The sequence below is a fragment of the Adiantum capillus-veneris genome, chromosome 1 (assembly GCF_014529385.1).
Source record: "Adiantum capillus-veneris isolate H3 chromosome 1, ASM1452938v2, whole genome shotgun sequence".
In the NCBI taxonomy this organism is placed as follows: Eukaryota; Viridiplantae; Streptophyta; class Polypodiopsida; order Polypodiales; family Pteridaceae; genus Adiantum; species Adiantum capillus-veneris.
Window position 1 is genome coordinate 149,760,188 of NC_140931.1, and position 19,365 is coordinate 149,779,552.

Here is a 19,365-nt window from a genome sequence, read left to right on the forward strand (position 1 = left end):
GAGTGTCACTCCCCTCTGAGTGTCTGGTGAGGGGGGGGCGGAAATCCTCTGAAAGAAGTCTGTGAGCTGCGATTGTCTCCCCTCTGTCTGTGTAGCTGTGTGTGGCTGTAGTAGTGTGTCCCGATGGCTCTGTATCTCTAGTAAGAAACGTCCGAGCTGTCTCTGATCTCGAGATTCCATGATCTCTCGGAGAGTGGGCTGTCCTCTAAATAGGGCCTCATACCTGCCTCTGATCTCAGTGTATGCTCTGCATCTACATACAAAGTGCTCCTCACTCTCCACCTCCTCTGTGCAGGCTCTGCAGATTCGCTCCCCCCTCGGAACACCAGTATGTCTCCCGATCTCAATCTCTAACCTGTGTGAAGCCACTCTCAGCTGACCAATCGCCACCCGTGAGCTATGTGGCATATATGTGTCCATGTAGCGTGGTCTCTGTATGAACCCCCCAGATAATATGGTGAGAAACTGGTCTCTGTAATCTGACATCCTCGTCCCCAAACTAGGTGCCGCCCAGACTCTCCTAGTGTATAGCTGCCACAGATCCTGTCTCAATACCAAGTTCCTCTCACTGCGAGAGAGGTGAACATATGGTGAGTGGGGGTCGTACTGGAATGGTGGTAGGCTCTCCATGTCAAGACCGTGTCCCTCAAACCATGCTCTGACCTGTGAGTACCATGCTCTCTCATGTCCACTCTCTGATAGCTGTATAGCTGCCTCAAATGCTCTACGGGTAAGTCTGTCAGGAGGTAGCTCTCTCATCCTCTGGATGAAGCAAACTGTCTGGAATAGTGCCTCTACAACCATAGGTGGTGTGGCGAGCTCGGCTCTAATAATGTCGTGTGGCACTGTCTTCTTGCTGCGGAGCAAGCGTGAGATCATATATACCTGTGGTCTCTCAAGTTGTGTCCACTGGTCAGCTGTCAATCCTGGTGCCCATACTGCCGCCGAGTACATCAAGGCCGGGGTGACTAAGGTGTCGAAAAGCCACCCCTTCGTGTGGGGCTCCTGAAAGTGTGCCTGGTGGCACCTCCGCTCTAGCATGGCCAGAGCTGCATATCCTCGGGTGAGCCTGTCAACAGCAGCCTGCCTCATAGTGAAGGGTCCTGGTAGGCTGGTGAATGTGATGCCAAGGTAGACATAGGAGGTGACTACATCAACCTGTCCTCCTGCTGCTGTGAAGGTGGCGGCGCTCCTCACTGCACTGGATGTGTGAAAGATCATAACCTTGGTTTTGCCAAGGTTCACAGTCAACCCCCTGTTTGTGCTGAATTCGTCCAAGGCCTCAAGATGGCGTTGCAAGCCCTCGGGTGACTCTGAAATCAACACAATATCATCAGCATATAACATGATGTGGACCGGAGTACCTGCTAAGTCGCTCCCCTCTCCCCCTGCTCGTAGTATGTAGTCGGAGATCTCGTCGATGTATAGCCCAAAGAGTGTCGGGGAGAGTGGGCATCCTTGCTTAACACCAATGGTGCTAGCAATGGTCTCTGAAAAACCGCCTGGGCAACGAACCCGACCCGCCACCCTCTCATATAGAGCATATATGGCCCAAATCATCTCTGTTGGTACCCCAATGCTGTGAAGGCGCTGGAAGAGTCTCTCGCGTGGGATTGTGTCAAAGGCCTTGCGGAAGTCCACAAAGCAGCAGTAAAGCCTCTTCTTCCGCGCCTTTGCCCCATCAATGAGGCAGCGCAGAACGAAGATGTGGTCAATGGTGGAGAAAGCTCGTCTGAAACCTGCTTGGCCTGGAGCTCGTAAACCCTCGATCTCTGCGTAGCAGCTGAGCTGTGCCTCAAGTACTGCTCCATATAGCTTGGCCATCGTGTGGCCAATCATGATAGTCCTGTAGTTCCCTGGGTCCAGGGTGTCGCCAGATTTGTGGATAGGCACTATGGTGTGCTGTGTCCACTCCTCTGGGAAGCCCTCCCCTATAGCCCGGTTGAAGACATGTGCAATCAACGGGGCTATAGTGGAGGCCGCATAAATGATGTGCTCACTCTGTAATCCAGTATGATCAGCTGATCGTCTGTGCTGCATGCGGCGTATGGCCCTCTCTACCATCTCTGCCGTAAAGAAGGAGGAGCACGTGGGGCGAGGCTCGTGTGGTTGTGGAATAGGAGGCTGCCCTGGCACTTCATAAAGTCGCTCTGCATAATCATGCCATATCTGTGGATCCTCAATAGCTGTAGTCGGACGTGGCTCGCGTAGGGTGCGCCATGCCGTCGCGCTATCCATGCTCATGAATAGGCGGTATAGCTCAAGCTCCTGTGCCTCTTCGAATGCTCGCCGCTTTTGGCGTGTCAGCGTCTTCATATGCCGTCTGGCCTCTCTCTCTGTGATCTCTCCTAAGGCTTGTCGTGCCTGGAGGCGTCGGTATAGCTCTCTGCACTCATCATCATACCAGCGGTTCTGAGGCATAGCCCCGGGGGGGGGAGTGCGTCCTGTGTGAGTGGTGTGTGGAAAAGAGCTAATAGCTGAAGTGTGGAGAACGGAAGAGATATGTGATGTGAGAACTGAGAGTGGTGTGGATGGGTGGAGGAGACATAGGCCATGTTCGACCTTGGCCGAGTAAATAGAGGCTAACTCATGTGTGAAATGGATGGTGGTGTGTGGAGTGCGTGTTGTGGAGCTGTGTGTGATGGTATCTCCGGTGATAGAGAAAGAGAGGTATGTGTGGTCGGCTCCGATGGGTATGGGTGGAATGGTGAAGGATGTGATAAGGTGTGTAGCCTCCCTGGGTCCCAGAATATAGTCGACTGTACTCCCCCCTCCTTCTGCAACTCCATGTGGCATACAAGTCAGGCCCCCTGAGGTGGGCCACTGGACCATCCCGTTATAAATAACGAGACGGTGCTGGGAGCCAAGTCGAAGTAGATGTCGTCCATAAGCTGTGACTGGAGCTCTGTCTGCTGTGTCTCTCCTAGTAGCCTCCTCATCTAGAGTGTGTAGTGTCTCTGGGTCCTCATGGTCATATGTCTCACACTGCTCACTGCGTGTACGAGCATTGAAGTCTCCCATAAGGAAGACTTCACCCAGTGTGGAGTACTCCATAATCTCCTCCGTGAGGCATGCGTACGGTGACTCCTGCTCAATAGGGGCGAATCTGGAGCCTGTGGGAGCAAAATAGCAAAGGGCAATGTAGACGATCCTGTCTCGTGAGAGCTCGAGGCGAATCCACATGTAGCGGGCCTGTGGGTCCCGGGCAACAATCTGTAGTCTGCTGTGAAGCCCCTGTCTAAAGAGTATGGCCACTCCTCCTGAGCCGCGAGTGGTGTGCTGGCGCATACATCCTCGATGTAGAGACTCCCACTGAAATCCATGTATCCGTGGTAACCCTCTCTCCGGGCTCTCGTGTGTCTCTGTAAGTAGAATGATGTCTCGACCTCTCATCACCTCCTCAAGTCTCTCTGGGTGTGTCCATAAGTCTCCATTGCAATTCCAAACCGTGACATGAATCTCCTCGTGTGTCCCACAGGCCGCGAGTCCCTATGCGATGGTCTTGCCATCAATGATAACCCTACCATCCCGATATACTGCCTTCTTCCCTTCTTTGCGGGCTTGGTGGACTCGAGGCATGCACGCGCGACGGTGATCTTGTTGCATCTTTGTGAGGTCATCATCTAGATAAATCGGTGGGCCGTCGATCCCTCTCAGGATGACCCTCTTTCGGAGGAAGGAAGTTCGAGACTCCTCGGAGGCGAATTGGAGGATGAGAGCTCTTTTCTTTGGATCTTTGCCGGCTCTCCAAACTTTGGAGAAAGGGATCTCTTCTTCCTTGTATCCCACTTTCTTGCATAAAGCTTTCCCATCGCTTTCGGGTGTAGACCCTTCTTCTTCTTTGATGCCGGTCACTCGCACATTGAGACGGCGAGCTTGTCGCATCTTCTCCTCTTCGATGGTTGTGTGTACGATGAGTACTTCATCTTTTTGGGCTTCCTCTCTTGCTACCTTCTTGATGTTCTTTTTGACTACTTCGACCCATCCTTCTTTGGTGGCCTCTAATTTGTCCTCAATGCTTGCGGTGAGGGCTTTGGTGATCTCCTCCTTGAGGGCTTCCTTAGCCTCCCCTTTAATCTCTCCTTCCTCGGGGGTGAGGGATGTGAGGGAAGCATGAAGGAGATCGATTTGTGCCTTCATCTCTTCTTGCTCTTTCCTCCATCTCTCCCTCTCCTTCTCGTTCTCCCGTTCCCTTCTCTCCTTCTCCTCTTTTTTTTTTTGCGAGCAGTTTCTCTCTCTCTCTCTCTCTCTCTCAACTCCTGCGCGCTGCCTCCCCTGCGCGCTGCTCACTGCGCGCTGCTCCCTGCTACGCGCTGCCTCCCCTGCGCGCTGCTCACTGCGCGCTGCTCCCTGCTGCGCGCTGCCTCCTCTGCGCGCTGCCCCGCCCCTGCACGCTACCCCTGTGTGCTGCTCCCTCCTGCGCGCTGCGCTGCTCCCTGCACGTCAAGTGAAAACACACACCCCATCCCCATCCCCTGCCCGCTGCCCCCTGCATACACACAAGCTGAGTGTTCTCTTCCCCTCTTCTTCACAATATGAAGAGAGGGTAGCTACGAAGCCAACCATGTCTTCTAGAAAGTAAGCCTGTCTAGGAGAGCGTTGAACAAGAGTTTGAGCAAAAAATCTACTCCAATGCAAACTCTCCAGTCAAAGTGAATTTCCACAGGCGTCATCTCTACCATTCCATAACAATTCCCTCGTGACCAACTTCCAATCTGCCACTAGACTGGAAGCAAAGGGACATCCCGGAATTGTAGCTTCAACTTTACCAAAAACCACATCCAAATACGACGGCTGCCAATCACCGAAGGCTTGCGTGGAAACCGCATGAGAGCACAAAAACGCAAGCATCTGCGTCCACGGCTTCTTTTGCTCAACCAACACCAACAACAAAGTAGCCTTCCTTGCCATAACATGAGAATACAAATGAAGGATATTCAAACCACCACAACGTTTTGGAGTACAGAGCTTATCCATCACAAGAAATTGCAAGCCTTTTTTGTGAGAGGAAGTGGACCAGAAGTGCTCCAGAATCCGAGACATGAAATCCCAAAGACGACGAGGTGCCAATGCAACAATGGTAGGAAAAATTGCATGTATGCCACCAAAATAGACTGCACGATTTTGAGTCTTACATGGAGCGGCCAGGTAGACAATTTCCAATAATGCAATTTAGACCTCAGTTTATTCTCAACCCATTGCAACAGCTTCGCATTGTTAACCGACCAAGCCAATAGATAACCAAGATGCCTCACAATTCGATCATGCTTCACTATCTCCCCTGGCTATAACATAGCATGCCAATACATTTGATGCAACGACAACAATTTCGATTTTCGAAAATTCACTTGCAGACCTACACCCAACCCATAAATATGTAGTCTTTCCATAACACAACGAACATCCTCATGTTGATTTCTAAGCCAGAACATGGAGTCATCCACATACGCTTGCGCCACAAAATGATCATGAGCTGGCATTTGCAATCCATGTAGCTGACCAGATACGGTTAAGGAGTCCAGATACAACAACAGAGAATGTGTAGCAATAGCATACAACATGGCACTCAAAGGGCATCCTTGCCCTGACCAATTGACCAAGATCCCATAACTGAGTCGGCGCACCGTCAAGAATTCCGGCAGATTGACTGTTCTCATAAAGAAAATAGACTACCTGACGCATCCTGGGCCCAAAGTCCAAAGCCATCATGATTTGAGCAATGAAGTCCTAGTGAACAATGTCAAATGCTTTCTCTATATCAATCTGCATGATAAGCACATCTTGTCCAGTATATTTTGCATACTCAATTCCAATGAAAGCGTTAGCAATATTATCCATAATTTGCCTGCGAGGAATAAATCCATACTGAGCCGGATGTATGCCGGAAAACAAGTGGTCAGCAATTTTCGACAACAATTTGTAAAAGACCGACATAAGCGTTATTGGACGCCAATGTGAGAAGGATTCACATTTTGCTTGCTCAGGCAACAATTTCACCAGTCCTTCTTTCCACGATTGCATCAATGATTGCGTGGTCCATGCATGATATATCGTGAAAAGGAGAGGCTGCTTAAGAGATTCCCAAAAGCGAAGGAAAAATTCAACGATAAACCTATCCCATCCATGCGATTTCCAATGGCCAAGACGTAACAAACTGTCGTGCAACTCATCCTCAGAAAAACTGGCCCCAACGATAGCTCCATCATTTATTGTCAATATAGGATGTACATAAGACAACAATAACTGTTTGGCTTGCAAAACCTCACTCGAGGGAGCCTCAGGCTTGGCAAAAACTCGTTGAAAAATGATCCATCATTGAGTCTGCCAATTGACCTTTCGTGGTCGTCCATTGCCCAGCCTCGTCTTTTAACCTTTTTGATAGAGGCAGATGTCCTCGAATGATGTAAGTGCTTAAAGAATTGTTTCGATGAACAACCTTTATCCATAAAAGCGTATTGCCTAGATCTAATTTTCCATTTTTCAAGTTTTCTCTAATCATTGTGTATCAACGAGGTTTTAGCTGCGCATAATTCTTCTTGTTCTGAATCAGTAAGCCTTCTAGTATCTGCAATGCTTCCCAAGGCTTGATAGGTGGCCTTATCTTCCTGTACTTTATTTCTCAACTGGTACATGTACCACGAACCATAATATTTTATGACTGCTTGGATGCGCATGACAAAATGATACCATGCCACATCCACATCAATGAACATATAAGAGACAAGTGGAGGAATTACCTCTTCAATCAAAGTTTGAAATGCTCAATGTGAAAGATATGCATTAATAATATGCAACAAGCGCTTACGAAGGAGCGGGAAATCTACATCCAATGCCTCAAAATAGACCCAAAGCCAAAGAGGAAAATGATTAGATAAGGTGAAAGAGCGATCAATCCTCATATCACATGCAAACATATCATACTGCGGAGTGACCAGTATATATAGCGATCCAGTCGTTCTCTATATCCAGAGTGAGCACCATGAGTAAATATATAACCCTGCTCTGAAGTGCATGTTGGCCCATAGATCCAAGACACCCGTATTACTGAACATGGCATCCCAAGAAAAGCATTCAGAGCTCAACATATGCGAATGACCAGTTGTGTTGTCCGTGTTTGTAGGTACGTTATTAAAATCCCCGCACCAAAGAGCATGTGAACGCCAAGGGTATTTGACCATCTCTTGCCAAAGATGACTCCTCTGTGTCGAGGCAATATAAGCATAAATACAAGCAAATTCTAGAATATTCCCTTGGACAAGACATTGAACCACCATCCAACGCCCCGCCGAATCATTATGGGCTACAACCGGCTGCAGTTCATGACGCACCATCATCAAACACCCAAGAAAGAACCAGTACCAACGTAAGCAATCCAGAATCCCACATAATATGAATATTGACCTACAAAATCATGATGATTATGCTCCTATAACACCACTACATCTGCTTTAACTTCCACTTGTCGTGGTTGCACAATCCGCGCACATTATACGTGAAGCATCTAAGAGGAGAATACATCTGTCCAGTATTTACAAGAGAAGCATGAAGGATTATCATCAAATGGTATTGCCCATGGGCACATCTGCTTCCATACTAACAATCAATACAGCGGACTCCATATGCGTTCCTTGGTGGGGATTTTGATGCAGAGGCAACGACCCAGATGTCTATCCAAGTAGAGCATCTTTATATGAGTGTACCACTCTGTCCCACACTTCAACTAGCGACTTATGATCATGTGACATAGATGTAGAAGGTCCACCACTTCTCGCATCCAAAGCAGGCACATAATTTCTTGAAGCACATCCGCTTCCATACTAACAGTCAATACAACGGACTCCATATGCGTTCCTTGGTGGGATTCTGATGCAGAGGCAAAGACCCAGATGTCGATCCAAGTAGAGCATCTTTATATGAGTGTACCACTTTGTTCCACGCTTCAACTAGCAACTTATGATCATGGGATATAGATGTAGAAGGTCCACCACTTCTCGCATTCAAAGCACGCACACAATTTCTTGAAACAGGCGAAGCACGAGGCTTAACTACCTCCTTTGGAGTTTGCCAACCATCAATAGAGTCTGTCATTTTGGCTTTACCTTTGGTATCTGCGTTTGCAACAGGATGCACATTAGGCATGCTTTTATTTTGATCTTTTCCTTGTTAGGCCTGCATGCTTCCATTAGCATCCCCCATCTTTGGTTTCACAAATGAAAAGGAAGGAGAAGCAACATCGGTTCCAAATGCAGGAACAACACAGGGTGGAGGTTTCAGCAAAGATTCCTAGCATTCAGACTGCATATGGCCAAATTTTCCACAACTGAACCATGCACCTGCAAATTTTTCCGTTTGACTTTAAATGGCCTTTAGCCTACCATTGGATTGCCAGAGTCAACCGTTATTCCTGATGGCGTTGGCTTATCCGTATCCCACAAAACACAAAATCTATTGGAATTGGTATCCAAGTTTGGGGGGCATATCACTTTGCCCAACTGAGTGGCTAGGAGAGGCAAGAAATGCTTCGAAGTTCGTGGAAATCCAACTATTTCCACCCAGACTGGGCACCTATGTCGTATCAAGCTCTGATAGTCTTTAGTAAGCACCCATGGCAATACATGTGTCATTTGCATATTGAAAAACAAGGGCGACATTTCCAACAATTGCGAGCGAGCTTCCATGTTTGCTATAACCGGCCTGTACAACGAAGAAGGCGGTATTGTTTCAATTACCTATTAACTTTACACAGAGCACTGAGGAAAGAGAACACAGATGCGTCCAACGACTATAATGTCACTGCGCACATGAGACCGACACCCTGTAGGCCCCAAAGACTGGCGCCCCTTTCGGTATTTCTTTATTCAAATTAAGGTAGACGATCCGACCACTTAGCACAAGCTTTCACAAAGCTGTCCAAACCTGGCGAGGGCTGAAAACGCAGGTTTTCGACCTGATTTCGGTAGCATAACGACGCAAAAACCCTTGTAGGTCAAAAGTACCTGTCATGGGCGGATTCCCTCGCTATCTAGAAGCTTTCTGGTGAGCTGTCACAGAAATTTAGCGGGCTGTAATTCTCTGTTTTTCACTGCCGGGTGCCCAACAACCTGTACACACATCCCAACGCTCTCACGAGGCTCCCCCGGTGTTCTCTTCCAGTTTAGGTGCGAAACCCTAAACCTGCAAAAAACACAGCAGGCTGTAATTCCCTGTTTCGGATTGTTTTTAGCGGAGCGAACACGCCTACGCGTGTCCCAAGGGCTCCCGCACACAATGGGACAGTTCCCCTATGAATCGGACAAGTTTTCACGCGAGAAAACTCTCCAAACTCGCAATCTTTCGCGATGGAACTTTGCGTACCTGTGGGGGATTAGCAATTAGCTAATCCGGTTCCTGTTCAGAAGGCTCTTGCCTTGGCAAACGCGCATAAACCCCCAGAACTGTACATATTCATCTGAGTAGCCCAACTAGTGGGGCATTACCATATGTGCCAAAGGGGAGAGAGAGATGCACGAGAGCAAATCATCGCGCTACATGAGACAGAGGAGAAGGCAAGCTTTCCATTACAGCTGTAGGCCTGCACCCACTACTCACACACACTGTAGGTCACTTATGATAAAAAATCAGCCCCCTCTCTCTCTTGGGCGCCTCCTCTTGCTGAGGTGTCCTGCAAAAGTGCTCTCCTCCTGCCAAGTGTCCAGTTTGCCCCTTTGAGTTAATTCCCTAGTTCCCACTGACTTATAAAGTTGTGACTTTCCGAGTGGCCCAGACTTCATTTGGCGCACGCAGGCTTCCATGCTTATCAGAATTCAGTGCTAATTGGCCCGACCAGTCCCAGCCGACCAGCCCCAAACTGACCGACCCAGACTCCCGATGTGAGAAACCTATTTGTCCATAGCCGTTTCACACTGGCCATGCAATGTCCACTTGCACGTTTTTAAGGGGTTCCTGGCAAAACAAGTAAAAATAAAAATAAATAAAAATATATAGTACTTATTTATGGAAGGCAACAGGAAAAATACACCTCCGGGTGACATCTGCCAGTAATACCTCATAAAAACCACGGGCACCAAAATACACTCCTTGGACAGCATGTCTCTTCAACAAGAAATCAACCGATTGTCCTACATCCTTTGCCGAAGGCATCTTGCCAAGGAAGAACAAAATGACTGCATTCAACGCATACTATGCAACCGGATCCATAAGTTGCTAAACCGGAATAACCACTTCAGTAGCTGGCTGCTGACCTTCTCAAGCATTCCAAGCATCAACAAAATCCTCTGACAAACACTCTTTGATGATGCTTGCAGCATCCATCGAGGAAAGATCCACCTGTTTTCTACACTTATATACTGCTTCTTCTGCCGTATCCAATAAAAAATGCACTTTCTAGAGCACACACTGGACTAGCACCCACTTTATATTAATTTTTTTAAGCTTTCTAAGAAAGACTCTGCTGAGCACACCGACAAAAAGAACCTCCTACTCAAAGTAAATACACAAACACACCCATGGTCGCTCAGACCAGAAACTGACAGAAAGGCCACTTGCAGGTGAAAACAATCTTCAACCACCGGCGCGTTGAGAAGGCCTACGCAGTGTAGGATTTGCACAGGGCAGGGACGCGCGACAAACAAGTGGCAGAGGGATTCACTACACCCGAAACCAATCGTTACCACACTCTCACACACACACACACACACACACAACACTGATACGGAAGACACAAAGCAGCAGATCGTGCAAGGCCGCAACAGGGCATGAGAAATCTGTTAGGGTTTACATTGAAGTCGCAATGGCTCGCCCCCATTGACACGGACACCGGACAGAAGGCGGCCCTCGTCTGCAATGCTGGGCAGAAGGTCGCGTTGGGCAAAAGAGTCCCACTAGGCAGAAGTCTCACGTAGCAAACTCGCACTGGGCAAAAGTCTCCCGCAGCTACACACACACATATACAGTCACTCACTACACCACACACACATAAGCATACATCAACACAAAGTTGAAAGTTCAGCGTACTGAGTCAAGCCAAGATAAGAACCCATCCTCTGTGAGATGGAGAAAATGCTCTCTTAATGTAGTCATCTTCGTTCCCAACTCCCGTTAGGTTGTATCCATGTCCTCACGGTATCCAACAGAAACAGATCTTGTCGTACAAGTCTTCCCTCTTTGTGTCAAAGAGAGAGAGAGAGAGAGAGAGAGAGAGAGAGAGAGAGAGAGAGAGAGAGAGAGAGAGAGAGAGAGAGAAAGGGTGCATCTACAGAATAGTGAAAGGGGAGGAGAGAAACCATGTAGCTCTAACCATGTTGCCATCTGTGCATGCCAACATGATGTATCTCCCTCTGTTGTCAAGTGCCATGAGGACTCCAGAGTCAACCGAGCATAACCATCTCGTGGGAATAATCATAAGCTATGTATGAATGCCAGCTCTGCTCGCTGAGGCAAACAGAGTAACAGAAAGCCATAGCTTGGTACAAGACTTCTAGAACTGACCCTGTGAGGACATCCTCAGAGAGAGAGAGAGAGAGAGAGAGAAATGAAATGAAATAAAATGTTATATTAACGTCTTCAAAAGGCTAAAGTGACCTATGAGACCAGAAAGTTACAATGTGGTGGATTTGATACAAAGTCAGAGTAAGAAAATAACAACATAACAGAACAAAGATATATACTATGGGATCCTAGACTAGTCGATGTGAACTAAGCAAAATGGGTGGCTTGCTAGGATAGCTAAATCACAGGAGATCTAGCATCGGTCGTTGGCGGATCTTATCAATCTCCTCCATGGTTAGTAGTCTGACCGAGCGTCGTGCATGCCTAGCCAGAGTGCTCCGAATCTTCTGACGTGGCCTCCATCAATGTTGTGTAGTCCTCTGCAGTCGTGGGCGCCTAGATTTCCCCAGCTCAATCGCTCGGTCGATCGGTGTGCCTCTGGTGTGAGACGAGAGGGAGCTCTGCTGTGGGAGTGGCTCCTGTGGCTGTCCCGTGTCTGCTCTGAAGAAGTCTGTGATCCGTCTTTGAGACTGGCTAGCCTCGCCACTCATCATGCTATCTCCGTGTCTGCGTAGCTCAAGCAAGAACAAACCCAGGCATCTCTGATCCTCGTATCCCATGACTCTTGAGAGTGGTCCAAAACCCTCTCTGAACAAGCAATGGAAGCGGCCTCGTATCTCGTAGTAGACGGGGCAACGGCATGTGTAGTGCAACTCTGTCTCAGGCTCCATGTCACACAAGGGGCATGTCCTGGCCTCTGATGGTACTCCGCTGTATCTCCCAGTCTCAATCCGCAGCTGGTGAGAAGATGTGCGTAACTGGCCAATAGCACATCGTATCCCATGAGACAAGTGGGTGTCCATGTATCTGGGTCTTGTCACAAAACCATCCTCCGTAAGCTGGAGAAGATGGTCTCTGTAGAAAGCCATCTTCGTGCCCAGTTCCTGTTCTGGCTATATCCAAGTCCTCCTGGTGTCTAGCTCGGTCAGGTCTTGGTGGATGAGCCTGGTGATCTCGGACTGTGTAAGAGTGAGAGATGGTGCATCCAATGAGTACTGGAAGGGTGGCAACCTGTCTATGCTGAACCCATGCGCCTGGAACCATGATGCCATCTCCCTATACCAGCATGTCGTATCTCCTTGCATGGCTAACCGTCGAGAGGACTAAAAGTGCAATGCGAGCATATCTGTCTCTAGGAAGTTCCCATGTGCGGTGTATGAAGGAGATTGATCTGGTGAGCGCCTCAACCACTAGTGGGGGGGCCGCTAGCTCTACTCGGATAATGGCCCGTGGTATTGATGCCTTGGCTCTAATGAGCCGCGAGATCATAGAGACGAGTGGTTTCTCCATGTTCCCCCATCCATCAGTGCGACCCGGCCTCCCATGGTGATCCAACGAAGGTCCCCAAATCTCAGCTCCATAGAGCAATGTAGAAGCCACCAAAGTGTCAGAGCTAGAGCTTCATCCGAGGCTCCTGAAATTGAACCTGCTAACACATCCTCTCCAATCTACCCAATGCTGCGTTGGCTCTAGTCAATCTGGTCTCTGCTGCTCTTCTGAGTGAGAATGCAGGTCCGCTAAAAACCACTCCAAGGTAAGTGTAAGCATCTGTGTACTCCACAGTCTCCTGGCCGTATGTGAATGTAGGTGCTGACCTCCTGATCCACTGTGGGGTGGTATTAAACACCATAACCTTGGTTTTACCAAGGTTGACAGACCAACCACTTTCGTGGGCAAACCTATGCAAAGCATCCAATTGACGTTACATTCCCTCCGGAGATTCGGAGATCAACACAATATCATCAGCATATAACAAAAGTGGAATCCATGTCCCTGCCAACTGTGCACCTCTATCACCATCGCTCTCAATATAGTCAGAAACCTCATCCATATACATACCGAATAGAGTAGGAGAGAGCGGGCAGCCCTAAATACTACTACTACTAGAATCCATCCTCATCTGCACTCTGGATGTCCACAGTGATGTCCAGTTTTCTCATATTCATTCTCCTCCACTAGCATTTACTGTGTGTTGATGTTATGACCCCAAGCTGCTTTGCATACTCAACATTCTTCTGTGACTTGTTTGCAAGATGTCCTTTGATGGTGTCTCAAGGGTTGGAGCTGCGCTTCTTCTTCGACCATCTTCCCATCTCTTTCAGTTATTATCCTTGTAGCTGACATGCAGTTTGTAACCCTTTTGCTTTCTCCCGTGACTCTCATTTTTTAACCCCCTTGTGAATCACCTTTTACTGGCTATGAGTACAGTAAGACAAAGGCATGATGCCAGTTGTGGCCAATAACACTTGAGCTTTGCTTATAGCTCGTCCCAAAAGGCACAACGCTGGGTGAAAAACACATTTACAAAAGAAAAGACAAAACGACAGAATTTGTATCTAGTGCATTCTGATAGGTAATCAAGCACAAATACAACATACTCTAGCATTACCCTACATTGCAATCAAGTGCATGCAAAGCTAGTTTACTGTTAAAATTGAGGTAAATAATGCACTTCCATATCACAACTTAAGCAATAGCTGAGCGTTCACATACAGCTAATTCATTGGAGGTGCTGCACACAGCAATCTTCACCCCTTCAGACAAAGCCTCACCGATTAATCTGCAGCACACAAAGCACCAAAAATTCCACGCTTTGTAATCAGCAACGCGGTACTTTGTATCTGTTTATTGATTTTCATGTAAAACAATGCAAATAAATGATGGCAGTCAGACTCAGCAACCAAAAATTTGACTTGGCATCAAATTTTCGTTCAAGAAAATAAGTATAGACAAAAATGAGTCTAGAAAATAACTCTGAACATTTAAATGCCTAATGAATAAACAGTTCTGAAGACACAAAATAGGAACAAGTGAGCTGTATTTCTCCTTGCTTCCTTAAATTTATGAAAGCAGCAAGTGCAGCTCAAAGCTTAGACCTTGTAATCTATGAAATTGCTTGGAAAAATGGCCTATCTTTCAGAAGTCAATAAACAAGAGAGACACCAAAATTGCGTTCTTCATACATAAGGCAATCGTCGTACTTCTGCAGCAAGGCCCCTTCCTGCCGAGCTTTACTTCAGCATTTAGTTATAATTCCAACGATAGAAAAACCAAAGCAGAACGGCCAGAAGAAACCATTTTACAGCTGTTGCAGTGATGTAAGATTACTCATCAACTTTCAGCAACAATAAGTTTCTTTTCAGCATTCATAATCTCTTAATGCGCACTTCAGGAAGATTGAAAATTTAATCAATGTATTATAGATCCTTGCATATTCAAGCCTTTTCCATTTCGAGTGTGAATCTCCGCTAACCCGCCGTGTATCCCAGTCATCATGTACCATGTGATAGCCATATGTTTTATGATGATGCTTTGGATGATGTAACACCCCATAATGCACCACCTGATGTCACCCAATCCTATGCCTATACAAGAGGCTACTTCATACCCACATTGCAAGTTAATAGAAGCATTTCTTTCTCTGTCATTATGATTGGTGCTCTTAATTATCCTCCCTAACTTCCCCCCCCCCCCCCCCTTTGACCTGCTGCAAAAATAAGTAGATGGAATACTAGCAATAGGTACTTATGTGTAAACAGGGAAATTGTTTTTTAAACAAACGTACCTTGCCACCCCTGGTCGAAGAGGCAGGAGCTTTTTTTCAATCAACTCCATAAACAAGGCTGTTTTGCGTTTATGCAAAGAGGCCACAAAATCCTTTCTTGCTTGCTCAGCACTGGGAGCAGCAGTAGGCCATCCTACTTTGTTGAAATATGCAGTAATTCTGGAAAACAGCAGTAAGTTAGCACCACCAAGAACCATTCTCAAGTTTTGCCAGATCGAAAACTCTGCATATCACATAACTCAACATTGGTCTAAGTATCATGAGTGTCAGGTAAGGAAAAAAATAAGCTGTCAAAAAATCAGAAGATGATTAAAAAGCCTCAGGATAACAAACAAATATTTAGAGAGAGAGAGAGAGAGAGAGAGAGAGAGAGAGAGAGAGAGAGAAATGAAATGTTATATTAACGTCTTCGAAAGGCCAAAATGACCTATGAGACGAAAAAGTTACAATTGGTGAATCTGATATCATGGCTGAGTATGGAAATTACAAAGTTACAAAGAACTAACACTAAAACACTAAGGAGAAAGGAAATAAATCTGAAGTTGATTCGGATTGAGACGAGATACAGAGGTGGGGAGGGTGTGTGTGGGGGGGTGGGGTGGGGGTGGGGTGGGGGGGTTCTCTCATCGGTCGCTGTCGGATCTCATCAACCTCCTCCATGGTCAGTACTTTGGTTGGACGTCTTGCATGTCGAGCTAGAGTGATCTGTATCTTCTGTTGCAGCCTTCGTCGGTGGTGGGAGACCCCCTAAGGTCGTGGGCATCTTGATCTGCCTAGCTCAGTGGCTCAGTCAAGCAACGTACCTCTAGTATGGGTGGGCTCTGAAATCTGCTGTAATGACTGCTCCTCTAGCTCTCCCTTGGCTGGTGTAAAGAAATCTGTGATTCATCTCTGAGACTGTCTTTCCCCTGATGTCCTCACACACACACACACACACACACACACACACACACACACACACACACACAGAGAGAGAGAGAGAGAGAGAGAGAGAGAGAGAGAGAGAGAGAGAGAGAGAGATTTTCTGAATGTCATGGGAAGAATCACAAGAGACCTCAAAGATCTATTTGAGGAGTCTTGAGAGAATAGCGATACAGAATAACAACAATTTGATAGACCTTAATGTAGATTTTTGTTTTGTTTTGTTTTCAGAGTCGGGTAGGGCAGCACACCTAAAGAAAGCAAACAAATAGAAAGCAGCACCCTAATTACATCAGGAAGAAAACCTGACCATCAACAGGGGATGATGCTTCAAGATAATCTGGGGTTAGCTATTTTGCAATACCCGAGCTCACTCATTCCAAGCAAAGCCAAGCATGTACAACAATATTCCAAGGAAAGAACTATAACATAACCATCTGCCTTGTAACTTGGTTGAAAATGGGATGATGCTCATACCTAAGCTTTGATAATGTAGATACCAAGATATTCAATTTCTCAAGTGCCAAGAAAATTCCTAATTCATCAAAAACTAAAGTACATACCGCTCTTTCCCACCACCAATTTTTAATAGTTCCCCATAGAGATCAACATCCCAAACAACATCCAAGCCTTTCTGCAAAAAGTCCGTATATGGATATGTCAGATGTTTGTGTCTGTCTTTTGTTTGTTTATTTATCTGCATGTTCGTGTTTCTGTGTGTGTAGGTTTTTGTGTGTGTGTGAGAATTAAAGGGGAAGGGTTTTTAAAAGAGAAAATGAGGGAGGGAGGGGATGGAGAATGGTGTATGCATGAGCAATTTATGGTTAGCAAAAAACATGTGTGAACAACTCAAAGAGACAGCAGAAGCAAGATCTTTCAGTACAAATTAACGTAGCACTTTCATGTCCTAGAATTTTCTTGATGAGTTATGACAAATGCTAAACTCTGGAAATGGAAAATATGAACTAGGGCTACTTGTCTGAAAACTTCTTCAAAATTTAAGGCAAAATGAAACAATTCCAAGGGCTTCATAACATAGGAATCGACGTTCAATACAATCCAGAAAGTTACAATTTTTGCATCCCTCGTCAAAAGGCGTTGCACCCCAAATAGAACGTGATGGATTATGTGCAGTCACTCCTATCCCAGCCTACTGCTGAAAACTTCATTTACAAAGCCTGAACTAAGCCATTCTGACTGGGTTTAGTGAAAAGCACGACTGTGGATGATCTAACTTTCTTCTTGCACTCTTGTAAACAGAGAAAAGAGTTGCTACTAACATCAAGATTACCTAAGGAAACACGATCCTTACTCACTCAAGATTACTGACACATCTTCCTAGTAGACAGTTTATGAATCTTTTGCAGAATGCAGCCCATATGTTGATATTTGTCATATACAAGTCACCAGCAAGCCTGCTGGTCAACCAAAAGGAATGTTTCTTTTTTTCTTGATTGCATAGTACTAAATATGGCTTTGTGCCCACATGACACATACTTGCAGCATTGAAGAATGCTTCCTAGGGGATACAGTAAGCAAAATATGATAAGCAAGGTGTCCTTTTATGCAATACACATATCATGTATATAAGCAGATAGATAAAGGTAGTATGAAGCATCTTCATATGTGCATTTGGGGTGACTTTCACCACACGGAGCATGCATGCATCAGGGCCCCCAACAAAAGATATGCAACGTTGGCTAGAGCCAAGAGAGAATGTCATTGGTCACATTATCAAAAGCTCCATACCAAGCGGTTGCAAGAGCATCTTGCTCCACCATCTTCTCCATCTCCCTCCATTTTCTTGTCAATTCACTAATTCCAGCTGTTTTGATTTGCTTAAGTTGATTCAAGAGTTCCAGATTCTGGTAGTTCAATGTCTTCTCTTCCAATAATTTGTCAAAGTGGTACAATGGTATCAAAGCTTGCTGCTTTGTTGCCTTCTGCAAATTGAAGCACGGTCCTACACGTGGAGTACTATGGCATCCAAGAATGTGAATCATGAAAATGGCTGAGAGGAAGTTACAGTTCATCCTCTACACAGACGCTTCTAGTGGATCTCATGCGCAGTACGTGATACAGTACTTGTTGCACTTGGCCAAGCGACAATGACATAATCGGACCGATGATTGGATTAATTGGGAGGCACCCCATACTTATCTCATTGATACTTTTCTTCCCGTTGCCCATGCTTTCCATCGTCAAAATCCTCATATATCCTCCTCATAATCCCCTTATTATCTCTCTTGGGCACAATTCTAATGGAACCTTTCAGTTTTTGGGAGGCTCATTTAAGCATATGGCTTATGGTGAGCATCCTCCTCATCAGGTTCAACCTTCATCACCTCCTAGTCCTAACATTTGGCCCCACAACAACCTCCAATGGAACATACTTTCTTTTCTAGATGTTATCATGCTTATTATAACGTGCAATCTCCTACAACATTGGCGCCTAAGTGTCACATGCACATCTAATCCTATGTGCATGTAGACAAGCTAACTCCTAATTCTAGGGTTTAGGACAGCCTAGAAAGCGTTCTGGCACTTTTGTGAGCTTGTACGCAGGACATGCATGTCCTGGCACTTTAGCATAATTTGCATATCCTCTAATTGCACATGAGCACAGCCAATGTCTGCTAGGTGTAGGCATTGGGAAGTGTTCTGATTACAGTTTATAGTACCCGGTCTAGGTAGTACCGCATACGAAGCACCTCTTATTAATAGTCTCATTTATTAATAAGTGACATTTAGCTAGCATAACAAAAGTCGCTGAGTATTAATAGTCCCATTTATTAATAAGTGACATTTAGCCAGCATAACAAAAGTCGTTGAGTAGTTTCTAGCAATCTGCTCGACCCAGCATCTCAAAGCTATAAAAGATACCTCAGGCTTAGCATTTTGAACATCAGTCATCAAGAGCACCATGGGCAGTCAATGCCCACAGACCCATCATCACCTTCGAGCACCTAGCGTTTTTCCATCAAGCACTCTCCATTGTTTTCATTGGAAGAACTGCTTTTTGAAATCAGGAAGACTAGGCTTCAAAGTTATATTGACGCTTTTACCATGAGCAGTTACTTAAATGCAAAAGCAAATGCGTTCTTCGTGCTGCTTGTGTTCCACTCCTCAAGAAACTTCAAAATACTATTACAGTTCAATATGAAAGGCGGATCTAAAGTAATTGGAAATTACCTGCACACTAAAATAGGTGAGGTAAAATTTTCAAAGAAGCGGCATGTGTTGAAGAAAGCAAAAAAGCAGGTGATAACTACTGGCAAAGTGTTCAAGGCTATAATCAAAATGTTGTGCCCAAAACTCACATTCAGATACAA

At 46.1% G+C, this 19,365-nt stretch overlaps 1 protein-coding gene across 2 annotated transcripts in view; it reads right to left on the bottom strand.

The window, feature by feature from the left end:
* LOC147465792 (Haloacid dehalogenase-like hydrolase (HAD) superfamily protein) overlaps nucleotides 1-19,365 on the bottom strand; it is a 38,832-nt gene that overhangs the window by 13,489 nt on the left and 5,978 nt on the right. For both annotated transcript variants that reach the window (XM_086521891.1, XM_086521899.1), the window contains exons 2-4: nucleotides 16,597-16,667; nucleotides 15,113-15,271; nucleotides 14,041-14,107 (exon numbers count right to left, since the gene is read on the bottom strand). In XM_086521891.1, the coding sequence (XP_086378017.1) occupies nucleotides 14,041-14,107; nucleotides 15,113-15,271; nucleotides 16,597-16,667 (297 nt within the window). The remainder of the gene's footprint in view (nucleotides 1-14,040; nucleotides 14,108-15,112; nucleotides 15,272-16,596; nucleotides 16,668-19,365) is intronic.